This window comes from Podarcis melisellensis (genome assembly GCF_964234715.1).
Source record: "Podarcis melisellensis genome assembly, chromosome: 12".
Classification (NCBI taxonomy): domain Eukaryota; kingdom Metazoa; phylum Chordata; class Lepidosauria; order Squamata; family Lacertidae; genus Podarcis; species Podarcis melisellensis.
The window spans coordinates 8,897,166-8,915,441 of NC_138544.1; the positions used below are offsets into that span (position 1 = coordinate 8,897,166).

Consider the following 18,276-nt stretch of genomic DNA (forward strand, 5'->3'; position numbering starts at 1 on the left):
GCATGATTTCTGTTCTCATCCTGAAGCAAAGTTCTTAACCCAAGGTACTATTTCTGGGTTAGCAGAGTCTGTAACCTGAAGCGTATGTAACCCGAGGTACCACTGTACTCTCAGTTTGACTCAAAAAAATCACCACTTTATAGTTCAGATTGGGAGAAATAAATACAGTAAATGGACAAAAGTATAAAGATTCACAAAATGTTTAGGGGTATGTGTACCTCCACAAAAAAGCACTGCTTATTATACCTTTCCCCACTCTGGTTCCATCTCTCACCTTGGGTGATCTGATGTGTGAGACTGGCACTCATGACAATGACATAAGCAACACATTTAAATGTTACATTTGTGCAGTTGCTTAGTATTTGTTCCAGGCAGGCAAAACATTCACAAAGGGTACAAGAAGGGGGCCACGGAAAAACATGGTCTGGGGAGAGGTGTGCTTGGAGAGCAGTGCAGGACAGACAAAGGGGCTTCAAGCGCTGCGCTTGGCCCTGGAGCCTGAAGTTCCCACCCCTGGCTTAAATGCTAATAATTATTTAATATTCCTTTTTTGAATTCTGATGGATTTTCTGCAAATCCCAATTTCTAGAATACCTTAAATTTTGAATTGATTTGATAATTTAGCCAGTCCGACACATATTCTTTAATCTCTTCAATTCCCCCCCCCCCATTTTTGGTTCTCCTTCTGAGAAGTCGAACACTTCATTATAAGTACCCCAGTTATCCCTCATATTGATCTTTTTCCTTGTCTCAGCTTCTATTGGGGATAACCACCTTGGTGTTTTGATTTCTACTAAGTTTTTGTATTTTCCCATATCCTAATTACGCTTTCCCCCCCCTAACATGGTTGGCAAAGCTGATTTTATTGTGATTGCAGGTATGTTTTACTAGATATTATGTATATATAAAGGGACGCAGGTGGCGCTGTGGGTAAAACCTCAGCGCCTAGGACTTGCTGATCGTATGGTCGGCAGTTCGAATCCCCGCGGCGGGGTGAGCTCCCGTCGTTTGGTCCCAGCTCCTGCCCACCTAGCAGTTCGAAAGCACTCCTAAGTGCAAGTAGATAAATAGGTACCGCTTTATAGCGGGAAGGTAAACGGCGTTTCCGTGTGCTGCGCTGGTGCAGGCTCGCCAGAGCAGCTTCGTCACGCTGGCCACGTGACCCGGAAGTGTCTCCGGACAGCGCTGGCCCCCAGCCTCTTAAGTGAGATGGGTGTGCAACCCCAGTCGGTCACGACTGGCCCGTACGGGCAGGGGTACCTTTACCTTTTTATGTATATATATCTATGATCATCTATACTAGCTTTTATTTACGTATATACTGAATATATATATATATGTATATGTATATATATATATAAAACACTTGTCTACAAATATATGTACACACTTTTATATATATATATATATATACAGTATATGTTTGTGTGTAATAATTTTATTATTACGACTATTTATACCCCACCCATCTGGCTGGGTTTCAATAGAATTAAAGTCACACACACATCTATAAATGTTTAATTCTTTTTTTAATGATCCCACTCATGTTTTTAGCTGTTCTTTTTTTATCTGTAAGCCGCCCTGATTCCCCACCAGGACGGGGGATAAATACATGTAAATAAAGTAAGAATAATAATGATGGTGATATGTGTGTCAGCTGCTCCGTATGGCTCGCAGTAAAGCCTTCAGCGGCCCCGCTAACCCAGCGGGCAGCCGAGACCTCGACTCCCTCCCGCGGAGCCGCAATCAATCTCCGGCAAAAGCAGCAGCAAACCACGCCTCTCGCCGCCGCCACTCCTGCGCATGCGCTTGCCTCCCGAGACTCCTCCTCCTCCTGGTCTGCTCAGGAAGTAACGCATGCGCGTCGCCGCCTGTGTGTGGCGAAAGCCCTCGGCGCTCGCAGCTGCCCGAGCTGTCGGGTCGCCGGCGGTGACACTCGGAGCGCGCGGCGACGGCGGCCGTAACAAAAAAAAAACCCAAACCAATAGGAAGAAGGAGAAAAAGAAGCAGCAGCCGCGAGGGGGCGGGGCTTAAGAGAGCGGCCGCTCGCGCCCTCCTCGGAATCCTGAGGGCCGTTCGAACCCAACCGCCGGCGCGAGGCGAAGGAGCCCAACCGCCGCCCAGCAACCGCCGTCCCGAGTCCAAGGGCTCCCTCAGGCTGAGCTCCCGTCCCGCGCCTCTCCGCTTTCGGTAGCTGCGGGCCCTTCTCGGCTGCCCCGCCCTTGCCGGCTTGGCTTGGCTTGGCGGCCCCGTCGCCGCCCTCGCTGCTGACCCTTCCGGACGGAGGCGGCTTCTGGTGAGGGAACCCGGGAGCTGTGGGGCGGGCGGTCGGGCGGGCTCCGTTGCCTGAGGGGATGGGTGGGGATCCCGACGGTGGGCCTGGGCATGCCGGAAGGCGGCGGGGCGGGGAAGGGAAGAAGGCTGGCCGCCGCGCGAGGAACTCCCGGCGTTCCTGACGGGGCGAGGCTCCGGTTGGAAAGGGACACCCGGGGTCATCTAGTCCGACCCCCTTTTCACGCGGGAACCTTTCGCCCAACGTGGGCCTCGAACCCGAACTAAGAGACTCACCCAGTGCTTCTCAACCCTGGGTCCCCTGCCGGGGGTCGGACTACAGTTCGCATCGCCCCTGACCGCTGGGATGATGGGAGTTGTAGTCCAACAACAGGCAGCGACCCAGGTTTGAGAAGCGCAGGATGAGACTCTTCATCTTACTGTGGCAGGTTCGAGCCCCACCTTGGGCGAAAGGTTCCTGCATGGCAGGGGGTTGGACTAGATGAACCTGGGTGTCCCTTCTAGATGGTATACAGCCTCAGCTGTCCGTGGCCTTGCAGGCAAGGGAGGGGCTTCCCCCTCCATCGCGGTGAATGAAATTTCTGGATCTCTGCTGTAGATCATTCAAAGGTTGTCAGTTCTGGATCCTGAGAGGAGTCTTGCTATCTTCAGGGCTGCGATCCTCAGCATCTTGCACTTGCAAATTAGATCCACTGAAGGCTGGGGCAGGATGGGGCCGGGGAATAAATAGTGCTAAGTAACTATTGTGATTTATCATTTGCAACCTTCCATAGGCAAAAAATAGATCCCAGCTCCTGCTGAGTATAGCATCTAAATTACACTCCGTAAGAGTGCGCTGTAAGAGTTCTTTAAATCTGTGGACGCAGCTTTACAAATTGAAATTTCCTCGCTTTTGCGATCTTAAACTGGTTATCCAGAGGCAAATCCCGATAATCTCAATGGGTTGGATGCAGAGTTGGTTAGTTGTGCTTAAGTCCCAGCTAAAGTTTCACATTGATTTCAGCAGGACTGATTCTGTCTCTTAACATTTTAGAAAGTGCGCTGGCACAGCGATAATATTGAAGTATGGACTTGTCAGTTAATCCATGTTCATTACCCTTTTATGCATTGTTTAAATACCTTGTCAGGGCGTATATTCAAGATCACTTAACAGAGATTAATTACTCTTCAATTGTTTTTAATCCCCGGTTCAACTCTGTTGTGATGGGAAAGGAACTCGGATTTTTCCACCCTTTGAGTAGATGGGTTTTGTTGTAACACAGAGCCTACAGTTTATACACTAGGTCCACATGCATGTTTTACAAATACAAGATTTCAGTAAGATGGATGTGCTGATAGTTGAAATGGGAGCTGCAGTCTGTAATAGTGACAGTGAGTGGAGAACTGAGTATTTCTTTCAGATTAATGAGTTGGGACTATCAAGGGTGTGCTTGTGTGACGTCAGAATGGCCTCAAGTGCCCTGAAACTCTTGTAAAGAGCTGGGCAGAGGTGTCTCCTGCCCTCACATTGTGTGTTTATCCCACTCCTTACATTGTATATAGCCGTATCTCTCTTGTTCCTCTGTTTATCGAGGCCTGATATTAAAGAAGGGGGAAAGTGGAGAAGCAATAAATGTTTTCAGTTGTGTTTATTCTGACATAAATCTATTTGGACTACAGTGTAGTGTTCTACATGCTATGCAACTGTAGATAAAAATTATTTTCCTCAAGAGTGTGAGGAAGGCACTGTCTACTGTTGTCTTCTTTTTCTACATTATTATGCTATGTGGGGAAATAATCAAGTACCCCTTTCCTTGGGAAAATTAGTGCTATTGGTCAAAGAGGACTTTTTGTTCACATAGGCTTTTCTGAAGAGTGACTCCAGCTATATGTTCCATTGATCAATATTTATTTCTTTTATTTGTACATTGCTTTTATGATATATTGTATTCTTAAGTTGTATATTACTTTGGTAGTTTTATGCTAAGTGATATATGATTTTGTATAATAAGAGGGGAAATAGTCAGCTATAACTATTCATTTGAAACAGAATTATTTGTGGTATGTTTATCAGTGCTTCATGGTTACCAGCAGTGCTTTTTTCTGGGAGTACTCAAGGTTATGCAGAAAAGCACTTGTTACCACACGTACAGCCAATGAATTAGATGTCCAGCACATAATTATGTTCAGCACTGTGAACTGCCATATTAACTTAATTAGATGCTAATTTTTATCCTGGAAATTGAATTCCTGTCTTGCTAAAAACTGCAGTTTTCCGTAATTTCTTACCATGCTGTATCTTGAGCCTTATAGTAGGACTGAAGAGTTAACTTTTATAAAAACTTGTTTATCTGCGGTTTAAGAATTGTTTTGTGGATCATGGTACAGAATACATACCAAATACATCACTCTTCTGGTTACTATATGTTCTCAGTCTGTATAAATTATAGTTCCATTTTAAAAAACTGTTTGGGAAGTTTTCCTCAGGAGCAATTTTTTTCTGTCTGGTACAGAATAATTCCATAGATAGTTCCAGTAACTTCAGCTGTATATTTGAATGAAATTCATGATGTAAATACAAACTTACTGAAATAGGTGGTGGTATTTTTCTTATCTAATGAGACGAGATAACACGGAGACTGAATTTCCCCCCACTTTAAGTCACAGAGTGTTCTAAAGTCAATAACTTCTGAGCATATTGAGTCAGCTCATTGTGAGTCATGAAAGATGACTGGAGTTGTGGTAGTTTCCAGTTGTAGAGCAATCTTTGGCAGCATTGCAAGCGAATGATTTGATTTTCATTATGACTTTTTCTCTAGTAAGTGTATACAAAGTAACAGGATGCTATGCTACTATTACAGGCCTATGATTCAGGGAGAAGCCCAAGAAACTAATCTTGGTGCTATGGTTATTTAAAAATATTTTAGTAAGTTATAGAATAAAAAGCAATGTCTGTAATGGTGGACTATGGCTAGACTTTGAGAATATTCATTTAATGTACCACAGAATGCAAGATGAGGAAGAGTATATGACTTCATTTTTGTTACATGGTAAAAAAATACTAATAATCAGGAAGCATAGAATTTAAGCTTTTCTGCCAAACTCTAAAGTTTTGGCATTTTAACTTGTATTATGTGACTATTTTGTCACTTATTTGACAATTAACCCATCTTATTACATAGAAAGATGCCCAAGTTATCTTATAATAGACAATTCAGTTGCTGATTCCATTCCTATGGCACAAAATATTGCTTTGGGGCAGCCAGTTCACTAGTTCTCATTGAGCCATTGTGGCTACTTAATCCCTTCTCACACCCCTGACTTTTGGCACTTGGATGAAAGTTCATCTGGCTGTGCACTTCTTACTTCTTACTTATATTCTTCTGCATTCCTTTTTAAAGTTAGGCAGAGTGGGCAGAGCTGGGTGCAACAGCAGTGACCCAGATGAGAACTTGGTTAAAGCTTAAGGCCACCCCTGAATTGTGTCAGTGGCATGTAAAACCAATAGCTAGAAATGCTGGTGCTTTAGAGCTGTATTATTAATGGCCTTCATAGATGCTGCAGGAGAAAGTTAAAAGGTCAAGTGAAAGTTTAGAATGAAAACTTACAGCCCTGCAGCTGGAAGGGTGGAGCAGAATATAGAGACCTGACCTCTGATAATGTAGAGACTATCTTCCATTACTATAAGTACTACAGTGGCTTTAGATTGTGTCCTTGGGGCTGGGAGAATTGCAGCTGGCCTAGACCTTGGCCTGGTGAAAAGGCAGCCTGGAGCTCTAGCCATTCAGCTCATTTCCATTCATTTGCCAACTAGCCATATTGTTCATAATTGGTATAACAAAAGGGGATGAGGAGTCTATCACACTCTTCTCTGTCCCCCCTCCCCGCTAAACTATCTGCCAGTCAAACTTTGTTCAGTTAGGTAGAAGAATAGATGTGGTGCAACACTTTGGATTAGGAATATCTCTGATTCTGTAATCATTTGTAACTAACCAAAGATTTGACTGGTTAGTAAAATTGGTGCATAAAATTCATTCTGTCCCATTGTCTTTTCAGGCTTATTGGCCTATGCCTCCTCCCTCTGAAGTGCCATTGAGTTTTGTCCCCTTTTTCAAGTATCATGAGGACTTTCCTTTTGTTCCCTTCTTCCTTCAACTCTGTGCCCCTTTCTTTTCCTGTTTCACTGTGGTATACAGTGGGGCTGCCAGCCCTTAAAAAAATTGGGTGCCTCTGCTTCAGTCTGCCTTGCAAAGGAGCTTTTTCTCCTTCTGGTGCTGTGCTGTTGCAAGAATCCTTTGGAGCTCAGCTTCCTGTTTTCAGAGCTCAGAGCTCGAAGTCCTTGTTGCAGTGACACTGCACCAGAGGGAGAAGGCACTCCTTTACAAGGTATGTGGAGGAAAGAGAAGTTCCTCTCTTAGTTCAGTGTTGTGATGGAAAGGGAGAAAGGGAGGGGGGAAATGCTCTTTTCTCTGTCTGTTACTGCACTCTGAATGTGTACCTACCTATCTGTGTATGTGAGTGTGGGATGGGAAGTGTGCATTGATCATTCTGAATATGCCCATCACTGACATGCAGTCTTTAGAGAGTTTGTCAACCATCAGTGTGGTCCTAAGGCCAAAAGATTTTAGCAATTCCACTTCTAGGAATTTAAAAGTAATTAACAACTCATTACATTGCACCAAGAAAGGAAATAAATGTTACAAGAATGAAAATGCTACAGCAGTGGAAATACTTGCTCTCTAAAGCTGTCTCCATATCTATTGATCTTTCCCTTATGTAAGTTACATCAACATTCTAATTTATTTAGGGAAACTAGATGTTTCACAAACATCTCAGCATTCATCCATTCTGGCAGAGAGGTAAACATTGGAGGCAGGTGAAACCAGATATAGATAACAACCAGTTTATAGCCTATTTATATATTATTGGTATCAATACAGAAGTGCTTTTTGTGTGTTTTTCCTTTTCCTTTCCAACATCATCATCATCAATCAATTAATTAATTAAAATTTGTGTACCGCACTTCATCCAAAGATCTCAGGACGGTTCACATCAGAAAAATGTAAAATGAAAATACAAAATACATATCAAAGCATATCAATAATCCTCCCAGAAATACATTTAAAAAGCGAGTAGAATGTTAATCAGCCAAATATCAGATTTTTTTATTATTCAGTAACCTTTCTGAATTTCCAGACATCATTTTGCAGCATTGTTAGTTCAGTGGTAGACCGTATACACTGCAAACTTAACGTCCCAAGTACAGCTCCTGTCATTTCCTCTTAAAAAGTACCAGGGCTGGGAAATACCAGGATTTGGAGAGACATTGCTAAACAGAACAGATAATATTGAGCTGTATCGGGGATAGGGATGCTCAGGCTGGGCCCCAAATGCAGCCCACCTCTATATGGCCCTTGGGATCCCCCCCTATAACTCTCACCAATCCTATTACATGCCCTCCTTGAGTGTGTTTGCCTGAATGGAATGTGTTTTTGAATTGTGATAAAGCTTGTGGGATGGAGAGATTGGGGTGGAGATATAGAAACTGCTTTTGTGTGGCTGGAATGTAGCCTATAAAAGAAAAAAGAGCCACATAATCTCATATGCTTTTGCCTCTAGCATAGCCCACCCCTGGCATGCAGCCCCTAAAAGGTTATCTCTGATGGAATGTGATTCTTTGGTTGGAAAAGGTTCCTCACTCTTGACTAGATGGACTAGTGGTCTGACTCACTTGTTGATATATTTTTTTTAGTTAGGCTTTTCTTCCCTGAGGACCCAGATATTATATATCTTTTTTTTAAAAAAAAATGGAAGCTGAGTGACTGTTCCCTGCTGGCTGATACTATTCTGAGTAGTGCCTATTTATTTCTTTTACCTTTTATTTTCTGCCCCAGTCTTTATTCAAAAAAGATTTCCAGCATGACTTACAAGATCACCAGTAAGACAGTCCTAGCTCTCAGTTTATAATCTAAAATACATGATATTTGAGGAAAAGAGGCAGAAGGAACAAAGCAGGCTGGTTTTTATAACGGTCAGCAGGTAGGTGACAGTTGAGGGAGGACCAAAGGCAGCTGATCTCATGATCTTACATAGAAATCAGTCATTGAGTTTGGGCCCAGTTTAAGGTGCCCACATTAGTGTTTACAGCCCTAAACCACTTAGGCCTCAGATACCTAAAAGGCCACCTTCTGTACAGACCTTCTCAGGTATTGAGATAATAAGTAGAGGGCTTTTTGAAGTTTCACCATCTTCAAAAGATGGGTCATGGTAGCTTGGAAAGGACATTCGTTGTAGCAGCTCCTATGTTGTGGAATTCCCTTCCAGCAGAGGTGTGACTAGCACCATCACTAGACAGTTATAGTCATATGCTGAAGATGCATCTCTTTACCCTGACATTTGACACTCAAGGCATATTTTTAGGACAACCCTATTCTTGTTGCTGTAATTTATTTTAAAAACTGTTTCTAACATTGCAATCATCATATTGTGGTTATGCTGTTTAAAGCCCAAACTGCATTTACAGTGGCATGCAACATTGGTTTAGTTCTGGCCCTTTGGCAGAGGAAACTTTTCAAAGGACAAGACTGTGTTGAATTAGTGTTACGTGTAGCTGTATAGTAACATAATTTGGTCCCAAGCTTCTTTGAAGGAGAAGCTGCACGTACTATATCACTTTATCCTGTCTAGGTGGATTTTAAAGACCATGTGTGCCTTAAAAAAAAAAAAAAGGAAAGTTATGTCTTGTATATTTATAGTACATTCTTAACCAAGATACTTCAATGTGTTGCATGTACTTGATACACATTCTGTTGGCACAGGCTCAGGCATCAGAGCAGATGGTACTAGATGAGGTTGAGAATGATATATCCTGAAGTATTGCTCTCTGCCTGTGGGTGATTAGAGGATCTTCACAAAGCCAGCATGTTTTGGAAGCTGAAGTTGAGGGAAAAAATGAAACTGAGTTGATATATTTGATTTATGTGCTAATTTGTAGAAGCCATGTGTTCAGATGTGAACGAGCCTTGGGCTTACACACTCCCGTCCCTTGCAAGTAGTGATGTCCTGCTGCTTAATCCTAGTTTGAGACAGCATAATTTGCCTCAGTATCTGAATGGTTAAGACAGTGGTTTCCAACCAGTGTGCCATGGTACCCTGGGGTGCCATGGGCAGCACTGTCCTCTGTTCTTTTCTTCCCTCCCTCTGATGTATTCTTGCTTCTCTGCCTCCCAAAGGCTTGCACAGCTATTTGTTGCAGCATCCCTGGCTACAAGCTCCCCAGGTGAATGGTGCCTCTGGGGCTGGGCAAGGGGGGGTTTCCCAGGCCTCTGTGGGGCAGTGTGAGGAGGAACCTCTCTGGGGAAGAGGGGGGCAGCTCAGAAATCAGGGGCGGCAGTTGCGGCTGCCCAGAGGATTCCCAAGGAGAGGGGAGCAGAGAGAAGGTTGAGGGAACACTCCACAAGGGAGGGTGTTCAAACAGGGGTGAGAGGCTGCCCGGCTCTACTGACAAGGGGTGACATAACGGGGCTCCTGAGCCCCACAGGGGTGCCACAAAAAGAATGTAGTCAGTTAAGGGAGCTGTGGACTCAAAAAGCTGGAAACCCTCTGGGTTAAGATACATTTTGCATGAGCTTGCAGAGTCCTGGTATTTCATGCAAACCGTAGTTTGACTGCTGTTGATCTTACTTTCATTCTCATCTTTCCCTTCCCACAAATAATAGATGCTTTGTGTCTGAAGAAGTCGATAAAACAATTGTTTTGTGCTATGAGATAGCATTTGTGTTATGATCTCATACAGCTAAGACATCATTAATGACTCTGTGGGTCATAGCAGTATTAAAGGTGGAAGAAGTGGCAACCTAGATATGTGATTTTATCTTCAAAAAATATTTTATTATTTATATGCCACCCAATCAGATGGGTGACATATAAATAATAATTTTTGTTGTTGTTATTGCATGCTAGAAGTACAGACTTTGTCAAATGCTATTATGGAATGAATAGTTTTTCAGTCTTTTCATAATTATGATGCTGAGTCCTGTGTGCCAACCATGGCTAAGGAAACCACCTGTCCTCAATGCATTGTCTCCTATACCATTTAACATCTGTATGAAGTGATTGAGGGGATGTCATCTGGAGTACAGTGTCAGCCAATATGCAAATGATACCCAGCTCAGTCTCTCTATCCATCTGAGTCTGGAGTGGGTGTGCAAATGCTGGACTGGTATCCAGAGGCAGTGAAGGGCTGGGTGAGGGCCAGGAAACTGAAGCTGTGTGTCTTTAGTTTCTAATGTCTGGGAATTAGGGAGGTGGCCTGTTCTGGATGGAATAGCACTCGTCTTGAAGGAGCAAGTGTGTATTCTGAGTGGTGTTCCTTGACTCTAACCTGCCGCTGGTGGCTCAAGTAGCACCAGCCTTTGCTACCTTCAGTCTCTCAACCAGGCTAGCTTGGTTACAGTAACTCATTCACTGGTAATTTCCCAGTTTACTACAGCATACTGTATGTGGGTCTATCCTTGAAGATGAGGCTTATTCCCAGGTAAATGGGATTAGGATTGCTGACTAATTCACTAGGAGCTGTCTTTAATATCTTCTGAAATTTGACTGAAAATATCTTTATAAGCATTTCTCAATAAGCTCTGTGTAACTTACTCCCTTCTAAGTGTTTTTGGGAACAGCCTAAATCCAGTGTGGTTTAATAGTTAGAGTGTTGGACTAGAATTTGAGAGACTAAGGTTCCCCACTCAGGTGAAGCTCACTGAATGACCTTGGGCCAGTCACCATTTCTTAGGCTAACCTGCCTCACAGGGTTGTTGTGAGGATGAAATGGGAAGGAGGAGAACCACATAGCCACCTTGAGATCCTTGGAAGATAATGGTGGTATATAAATGTAATAAGTATCAATTAATTAATACTTTAAAATTAGAAATGTGCTCCTGCAGTTAAGCAGGAGAGGGTAGCAGTGGGACAAAAGTGCTCATTTGGAGCAGGGTATTCATGAGAGAGATGGAAGAACATGGCGAGAGATGGGATACTGCCCTGTATGTGTCATATATTGGAAGTATTGGTTCAGATGTCAAGACTAGTAATGCTTTTCTTCCATCAGTAGATATGCCCCCTTGTATCAGTAGGTGTGCTTTCAAAACAAAACATTTTTAGTTTTGTTGTTTTCCAGTGAACTCTAGATCATTATACTACAGAATATTGTTAAGCTTTACTGTATTTAATTTCTGCTACAGCTTAATTAAAAAGCAATGGTAATTTTAAACATTGAACAGTGCCTCATTATCTGAGCGCAACATATAGATGTTGGTCCTAGAACACAATTGTTTCAAAGACATTTCCATGTTGCCATTTGTTTGCTTTGGAACATGGCAAATGTTAGTTGTTCCACCTTACGTACATTCTGGTATTAGGCTTGCAGACTTGAAATAAAAATTGAATTCAGTGTGATTTATGACAGTTTAAATTTAGTCAGTCTCAGACATTGAAGCAAAAAAGGCAGAAAATTGTGATTAATAAGTTCAAAAATTAAGAAAATATTTATGGAGGAGGAATTGGGTCAGGCAGAGAAATGGCATTGGGCTGGATAAGTAAAATACTGAGTGTCTGCTAGTGAAGAAGAGAATTGTCCAAGTGTATATCTCTTGGGTTTTTTTTATAGCACCACATATATCTCTTGATTTTTCTTCATTTTAGAAAACCTAATTATTGCAAGGTGAATGCAGCCAATCCATTCACAAAATCAAGTCAATTCTTGTCATGAAAATAAGATTGTGAAACATTGTGGTGATTCTCCCAACCTCATTTTTCCATGATTACTACCAAAAAGCAGAATAAACTAATTATTGGCAAGTAATTTCGGGGTATGAAAATATGTATGTTTTTTAAACATTGATCCTTATAATCTTTTCACTTTATTTCAGATCTGAGCACTTGGATCTAACCAAATCTTGCAAGAAAATTACTGAGAGCATATTTAATCATGGGAACTCCTGGATCAGGAAGGAAAAGAACTCCTGTGAAAGATAGATTTTCTGCAGAAGATGAAGCTTTGGGTCATATTGCTAGAGAGGTTAGTAAAACTGCTATCTTACTGTAAGCATCTTGAAAACAAGAATTCACGTATTCACATTTTGCTTAGTAGGTGCACCTTACATTCATTGTTGTAAAGTTATTTCTTAAACTGTGTTTGCAGTTCTGTATCACCAAGTATATTATTTTGATAATGATATCTTTGACCATTAGTCACTTAAAGCTCACATTTAATAAAAGTATTATTGAATCCAATTTGACTACTTCATTTTTAAATGAAATTTCTTTCAATTTAACAGGCAGAAGCACGGCTTGCAGCCAAACGTGCAGCACGAGCAGAAGCAAGAGATATACGCATGAGAGAATTGGAACGACAACAGAAAGAGGTAATGGGGCAGTTAAATGTAGAACAAAATTCTGGTAATCTTAAATTCAGAACAATGTATCAGAGTAAATAACATTAGCTAATCGCTTACTTTGACATTGTTACACATCTTGAGCATCACTCTGAAAGCCAGGGTGATTTTCTTTTCAGTTGGTAGAATGCCATTCAGACCTCAAGCTCAGCTTGAATATTAAGATTGTGTTGCACTTGTAAAGGAAAACATAAGATGTTGTATATGTGTCAGACTGAATGCCCAGTGAGCATGAAATTTGGTGTCTGAGTGCTACTTGGGTTTATACAAAGAAAGGTTTTCAATGGATTAGGAATATCGGCAACTATTGCCTAGGAGTTGGAAAACATGACACATAAACCAGACTTGCAAAAGCAGCTAGGATCATCTTTCAAAAAATAGGATTGTATTTCTGTCAAAACTGAAACAATGTTGAGTCTCTTAAGAAGAAGAGTTTGGATTTGATATCCCGCCTTTCACTCCCCTTCAGGAGTCTCAAAGCGGCTAACATTCTCCTTTCCCTTCCTCCCCCACAACAAACACTCTGTGAGGTGAGTGGGGCTGAGAGACTTCAGAGACGTGTGACTGGCCCAAGGTCACCCAGCAGCTGCATGTGAAGGAGTAGAGACGCGAACCCCCCAGATTATGAGACTACCGCTCTTAACCACTACACCACACTGGCTCTTAAATTCTTGGGAGTTATGCTGTTGCAAAATAGCAAGAAAAGTGGCAAAGTCAAGCTGCTTTGAATCCAAATTTTCCATGAGCAGAAGACTGTTCAGGCTCCTCTTCCCCCATTTTGTAGGCTGGGGCTTAGGATGTGATACAGTACTGCAGTGGGCATATGGAATCAGCGAAATTCAGGCAGAGGCATTCCTTCATTTTGGGCAAGTTTTCACCATACAGCCATCTGCCATATATCTGACTTCATTATACTGTGGGAAATTAAAGAGTTCTGCTTTAGGTTTCAGAATCCTTACATTTCAGAATAAAATTTGTTGTATGTTATAATTATCAGCCATGCAGCTTAACTTATATTTGCCAGTTTTCCAGGGAAAAGGGAGTGTGGCCATCAACTGCAATTTTTGTTTTTGGTTTGGTTTTGGCTAACTTCTACAGTTGTCTATATTGGTTCCTGCCTCAGATGATTTTAACATATCTTTATACTTCTGTATTCAGCACTGTATCATGGTATATGCTTAGAGTGAGGCCAAATTTCTTCAGATAAATTGCAAAATGTATTCTTAGTGAATGAAAGTGACTCTGTTTGAGTAACGGATAGTGAACAGTTTTACCGTATTTTTCGCCCTATAGGACGCACTTTTTCCCCTTCAAAAATGAAGGGGAAATGTGTGTGCATCCTATGGGGCGAATGCAGGCTTTCGCTGAAGCCTGGAGAGCGAGAGGCGTCTGTGCGCACCGACCCCTCTCGCTCTTCAGGCTTCAGGAAGCTATCCGCAAGCCTTGCGAGCCCGGCGGGTGGCTTGCGAGTGGCAGCCTGCAGCTCAAAGCATGGGGCGCCCTCCGGAGGACGCCCCGTGCTTCGCGCAGGTGTCCACAAGCCTTGCACGCCGGGGGGGGGGGGAGTTCCCCCAGGCAGCAACCTCGCCTTCGCTCCCGGACCCCCAGCCCCGAGGCTAAAAACGAAGCTAGGACAGTGAGTGGGATCCATCCTGCTCGCTGTCCTGGCTTCTTTGCTCTTTGGGGCTTGGGGGGGGGTTTCCTTTATTCCCCCCCCAAAAAAAGTGCCTCCTATGGGCTGGTGCGTTCTATAGGGCGAAAAATACGGTAATATCAGTTATAATTTGGCAGAATGGGGAAACCTGCACACATATGCAAAAAGCTTGGCCCTAAACATTTTGACTGTCTTCAACTTGAAAAACATAATGTAAAATGATTTGAAACGGAACTTTTATTGCAACAGATAATCTTCAGTAAATCTAATGTGATTTATAGAGAAAGGTCTCTACTTATAACACTTGTTGGAAGAGGAGTGTCTTCAGTAGACACCAAAAAGACAATAGAGTCCTCGGTTGGAAAAACTTTTGTGTAATGAGCTTTCAGAACTTGAGTGAAGAAACGTGTAAAGTGTAGGCAGTGTTTCTTTAGATAATTGATTACAGTACAATTAATTACATCACTGATTTTAAATAATTTTGGGTGAAAATAGTGACTGTTCTACCATCACATTTAGATAAAGAATCTGCAAAAATGACCATGGGTAGAATAAAAGTTAGGCCCTGATTAAGGGCTTCTTTGGTGGTTTTAAGCTCTATTCTGTTCTACAGTCATACCTCTAGTTGCATTCGCTTCATGTTGTGGATTTTCGGGTTGCGAACGCGGCAAACCCGGAAGTGTATACTTCCGGGTTTCACCACGCATGCACAGAAGTGTTCTGCGTGCTTCGTACATGTGCAGAAGCACTCTATCATGCTCCACACTTGCGCAGAAGCAGCGCTCTAGTTGCGGACTTTTTGGGGTGCAAATGGCACCCTGGAATAGATCGTGTCCACAACTAGAGGTACCACTGTATTCTATTCCGCTTGATTGTAAGTAGAACCTGTAAGCATTCTATAAAAAACAAGAACATAACAATGTCAGTAAAAGACAAATGCAAAAAAACAAGTATTTTTAAAAATCCAAAATATAAATAAAATAAACAGTTATGGTAGAAACAAAATAAGACACATGTAGATGGATCATTTCTAATGTATTTGACAAGAAATTCAATCATACTGCCTTTGGCTTTTCCTGATGTGCATTTAAATAGAAGTAATATTAGTTTGTGAATAATACTTGATATAGCTGTAGAGGTGAAATGATAAAATGCAACACAAGTTTTAAAGAGAGCATTTCCATATTTGAATGTTGATTACACTTTATTTTTTTAAAGCAAACACTTTGGGAGAGCAAATTTTCTTTTTGGAAATTGTTTATTCTTGCGAAGAAATAAGATGATCTTTACCTTTTTGTAGCTTTCTCGACGTTCTTATGATAGAAAATGGGGACATATCCAAAGGTGGATGGTAGGCCAGGATTGCCTGTTGTGTGGTATTTTGCACTTGGAAAACTAACATGATTGGTGTGTTTATTTACTAATATTTTGTACAGTGTGTGAAATTCAAGTATCAAAATTATGTGTCTCCCAACTGTGGATTTTACAAATATTTAACTTTGGCTTGGTTGTGTTCTTAGTTATTTTTATCATTCCAGTACTGAATAAGTGGAAACCTAAGGGGAATAACTTCATATCACTAATAACACTGTCTATTTTATATGAATTAATACAAGACAATAAGGTCCCAACATTTCCTTGGCCTTTCTTCATTTGAGGATTCTTCCCAAAATTTATCAATAAGTAAAGTTAAAGGGACCCTTGACCATTAGGTCCAGTCGTGGTCGACTCTGGGGTTGCGGTGCTCATCTTGCTTTATTGACTGAGGGAGCCAGCGTACAGCTTCCGGGTCATGTGGCCAGCATGACTAAGCCACTTCTGGCAAACCAGAGCAGCACACGGAAACGCCATTTACCTTTCTGCCGGAGTGGTACCTATTTATCTGCTTGCACTTTGACATGCTTTCGAACTGCTAGGTTGGCAGGAGCAGGGACCGAGCCACGGGAGCTCACCCCGTCGCGGGGATTCGAACCGCCTACCTTCTGATCAGCTAGTCCTAGGCTCTGTGGTTTAGACCACAGTGCCACCCACGTCCCTTTATCAATAAGTAGAATCATAGAATTGTAGAGCTGGAAGGGACCACAAAGGCCAACTAGTCCAAGCCTCTGCAATGCAAGAATCTTTTTGCCTAACATGGGGCTTAAAACCATGGCCCTGAGATTAAGAGTCTCATGCTCTACCAACTGAGCTCAACTTAGAATGAATGATTTTTTTTTTGGAGAAACACATTTTCTCAGTACCTGAAATACACAATCCATTCGTCTGGATATTATGGGCTAGATCCAAAGATTGTGCAGGCCAAAAACCTTTTGTGCAAAAAAATCCTCTCTGTCCTGTACTCAGTGTCCCTCACCCTAAACAGTCTTTCTTGGAGGTTGGGAACTCTCCTGAACAAGTATGGGCATAGATAAGCTTTCCCCTTACTATCACTCTCAATTCATATTGTTTTCCAAATTGTACCGTGTTGCATTTTGAAGTTCTAACTGTAAGATATTTTCTCCATGTAGATGGCAGATATCTGTCAGTATATGTGACTATTGCACACCAGCAATTAAGACTATCATGCAAGTTGGATTAAATCACTTTATGGATAAATCAGTTGGATTACTTGGTTTTTAAATGGCTAAAAATGGGGTTGGACAACAAATCTTTATTAAAAAATTATTAAAGCCGGTGCTTACACAAATGGGAAACATAATCTTAAATAATATTTCCATTCTCTTAGAACAGAGCTTTCCAAACTTTTTATGTTGGTGACACACTTTTTATGCATGCATCATTTCATGACGCAGTAATTCAGTTTTACTAGCAAACTGAAGGTTAAACTAAACCCTTCTTTCCAGCCCTGGGAGGAGTGCACAGAGTGTTTGTGAGACGTACCTACACATTGCAGCCGACACACTAACATGTTGCAACACAGTTTGGAAAGCTCTGTCTTAGATGAATATCTCTTCCAAGATGCCTGCTGTGACTTACATGTACACAATCTATAAACAAATTAATATTTTTGCTTCAGAAATATTTACATGTGTTGTTTTCGTATTAAAAAAAATCTGGTTGCAACCCTAATGATAACTGTTTTGTTACTGTATTTTATTTTATGCGTTATTAGGTGAACTAATAACACATTGAAAATTAGGAAAAGCTGCTATGATGTTTACATGAAAGAAGAATGGATGTCTGTCTGATGTGAACAGTAAATTAGTACTTTCTGCTGTTTCTGAGTAATTTTTGTGGATAATTCTTTTTAGCTGTGTTCTTTTTGGTCTTCTGTCTTTTCCTCCTTTTCTTAAGTAACATCATCTGGTGTTTCCTTTCTTAGGAAGATTCAGAGAAGGCTAGGGATTCACACAGGTCCAGCCGGCGGTCATACCTGGTTTGTACTAACCTATCAAATCAGTTTTTCTTCCTTCCTTCCTTTTATCTTTTTTGTTCATTTTTAAATGAGGCACTTCATTTTTAATTTAATTTTGAAATTAGGGTGCTGATGACTTGGTGTCCACTCGAACTACTGGTAGCCACAGGGTTAGTACTCATATTTTGCTTTTGATCAAGTTCATAAAACATTCTTTTATGCTCATGCAGATTGTTTCTTTGATTTCTCATTTCAACCAAAATTTTAATTTTTATGGAATTGATACAGAATATTTTAAAGCTGCAAAGATAACTGGTGGTATATTACTAAGTCATAGTCTGGGTAGACCCACTGAAATGGAAGGACTTGAGTTAGTCATGACTAACATAAGCCCACTGATTTCAGTGGATTCTTTAATCAAGGTAACTTGCTTTAAATTATATCTGCATTGGTGCTTACCTGGGTTGCCATCATAATCTCAACATTGGGTCTGTATCCCTATAGATTTGTAACACTGGATGGAAACAGAAACTGAATCCTCTGGTCAG

The 18,276-nt window shown here is 41.6% G+C and overlaps 1 protein-coding gene across 12 annotated transcripts in view; it reads left to right on the forward strand.

The window, feature by feature from the left end:
• Positions 1 to 1,871: 1,871 nt before the first annotated feature.
• Positions 1,872 to 18,276, forward strand: part of LRRFIP2 (LRR binding FLII interacting protein 2) — a 48,590-nt gene continuing 32,185 nt past the window's right edge. For 4 of the 12 annotated variants that reach the window (XM_081931070.1, XM_081931077.1, XM_081931074.1 and 1 more), the window contains exons 1-6: positions 1,874 to 2,296; positions 12,195 to 12,343; positions 12,603 to 12,689; positions 15,674 to 15,724; positions 17,696 to 17,749; positions 17,854 to 17,898. In XM_081931070.1, coding sequence (XP_081787196.1) covers positions 12,254 to 12,343; positions 12,603 to 12,689; positions 15,674 to 15,724; positions 17,696 to 17,749; positions 17,854 to 17,898 — 327 coding nt within the window. In that variant the 5' untranslated portion in view covers positions 1,874 to 2,296; positions 12,195 to 12,253. Of the gene's footprint in view, positions 2,297 to 12,194; positions 12,344 to 12,602; positions 12,690 to 15,673; positions 15,725 to 17,695; positions 17,750 to 17,853; positions 17,899 to 18,276 lie in introns of those variants that run through there. The other 8 variants (XM_081931076.1, XM_081931078.1, XM_081931079.1 and 5 more) reach the window with 7 other exon arrangements.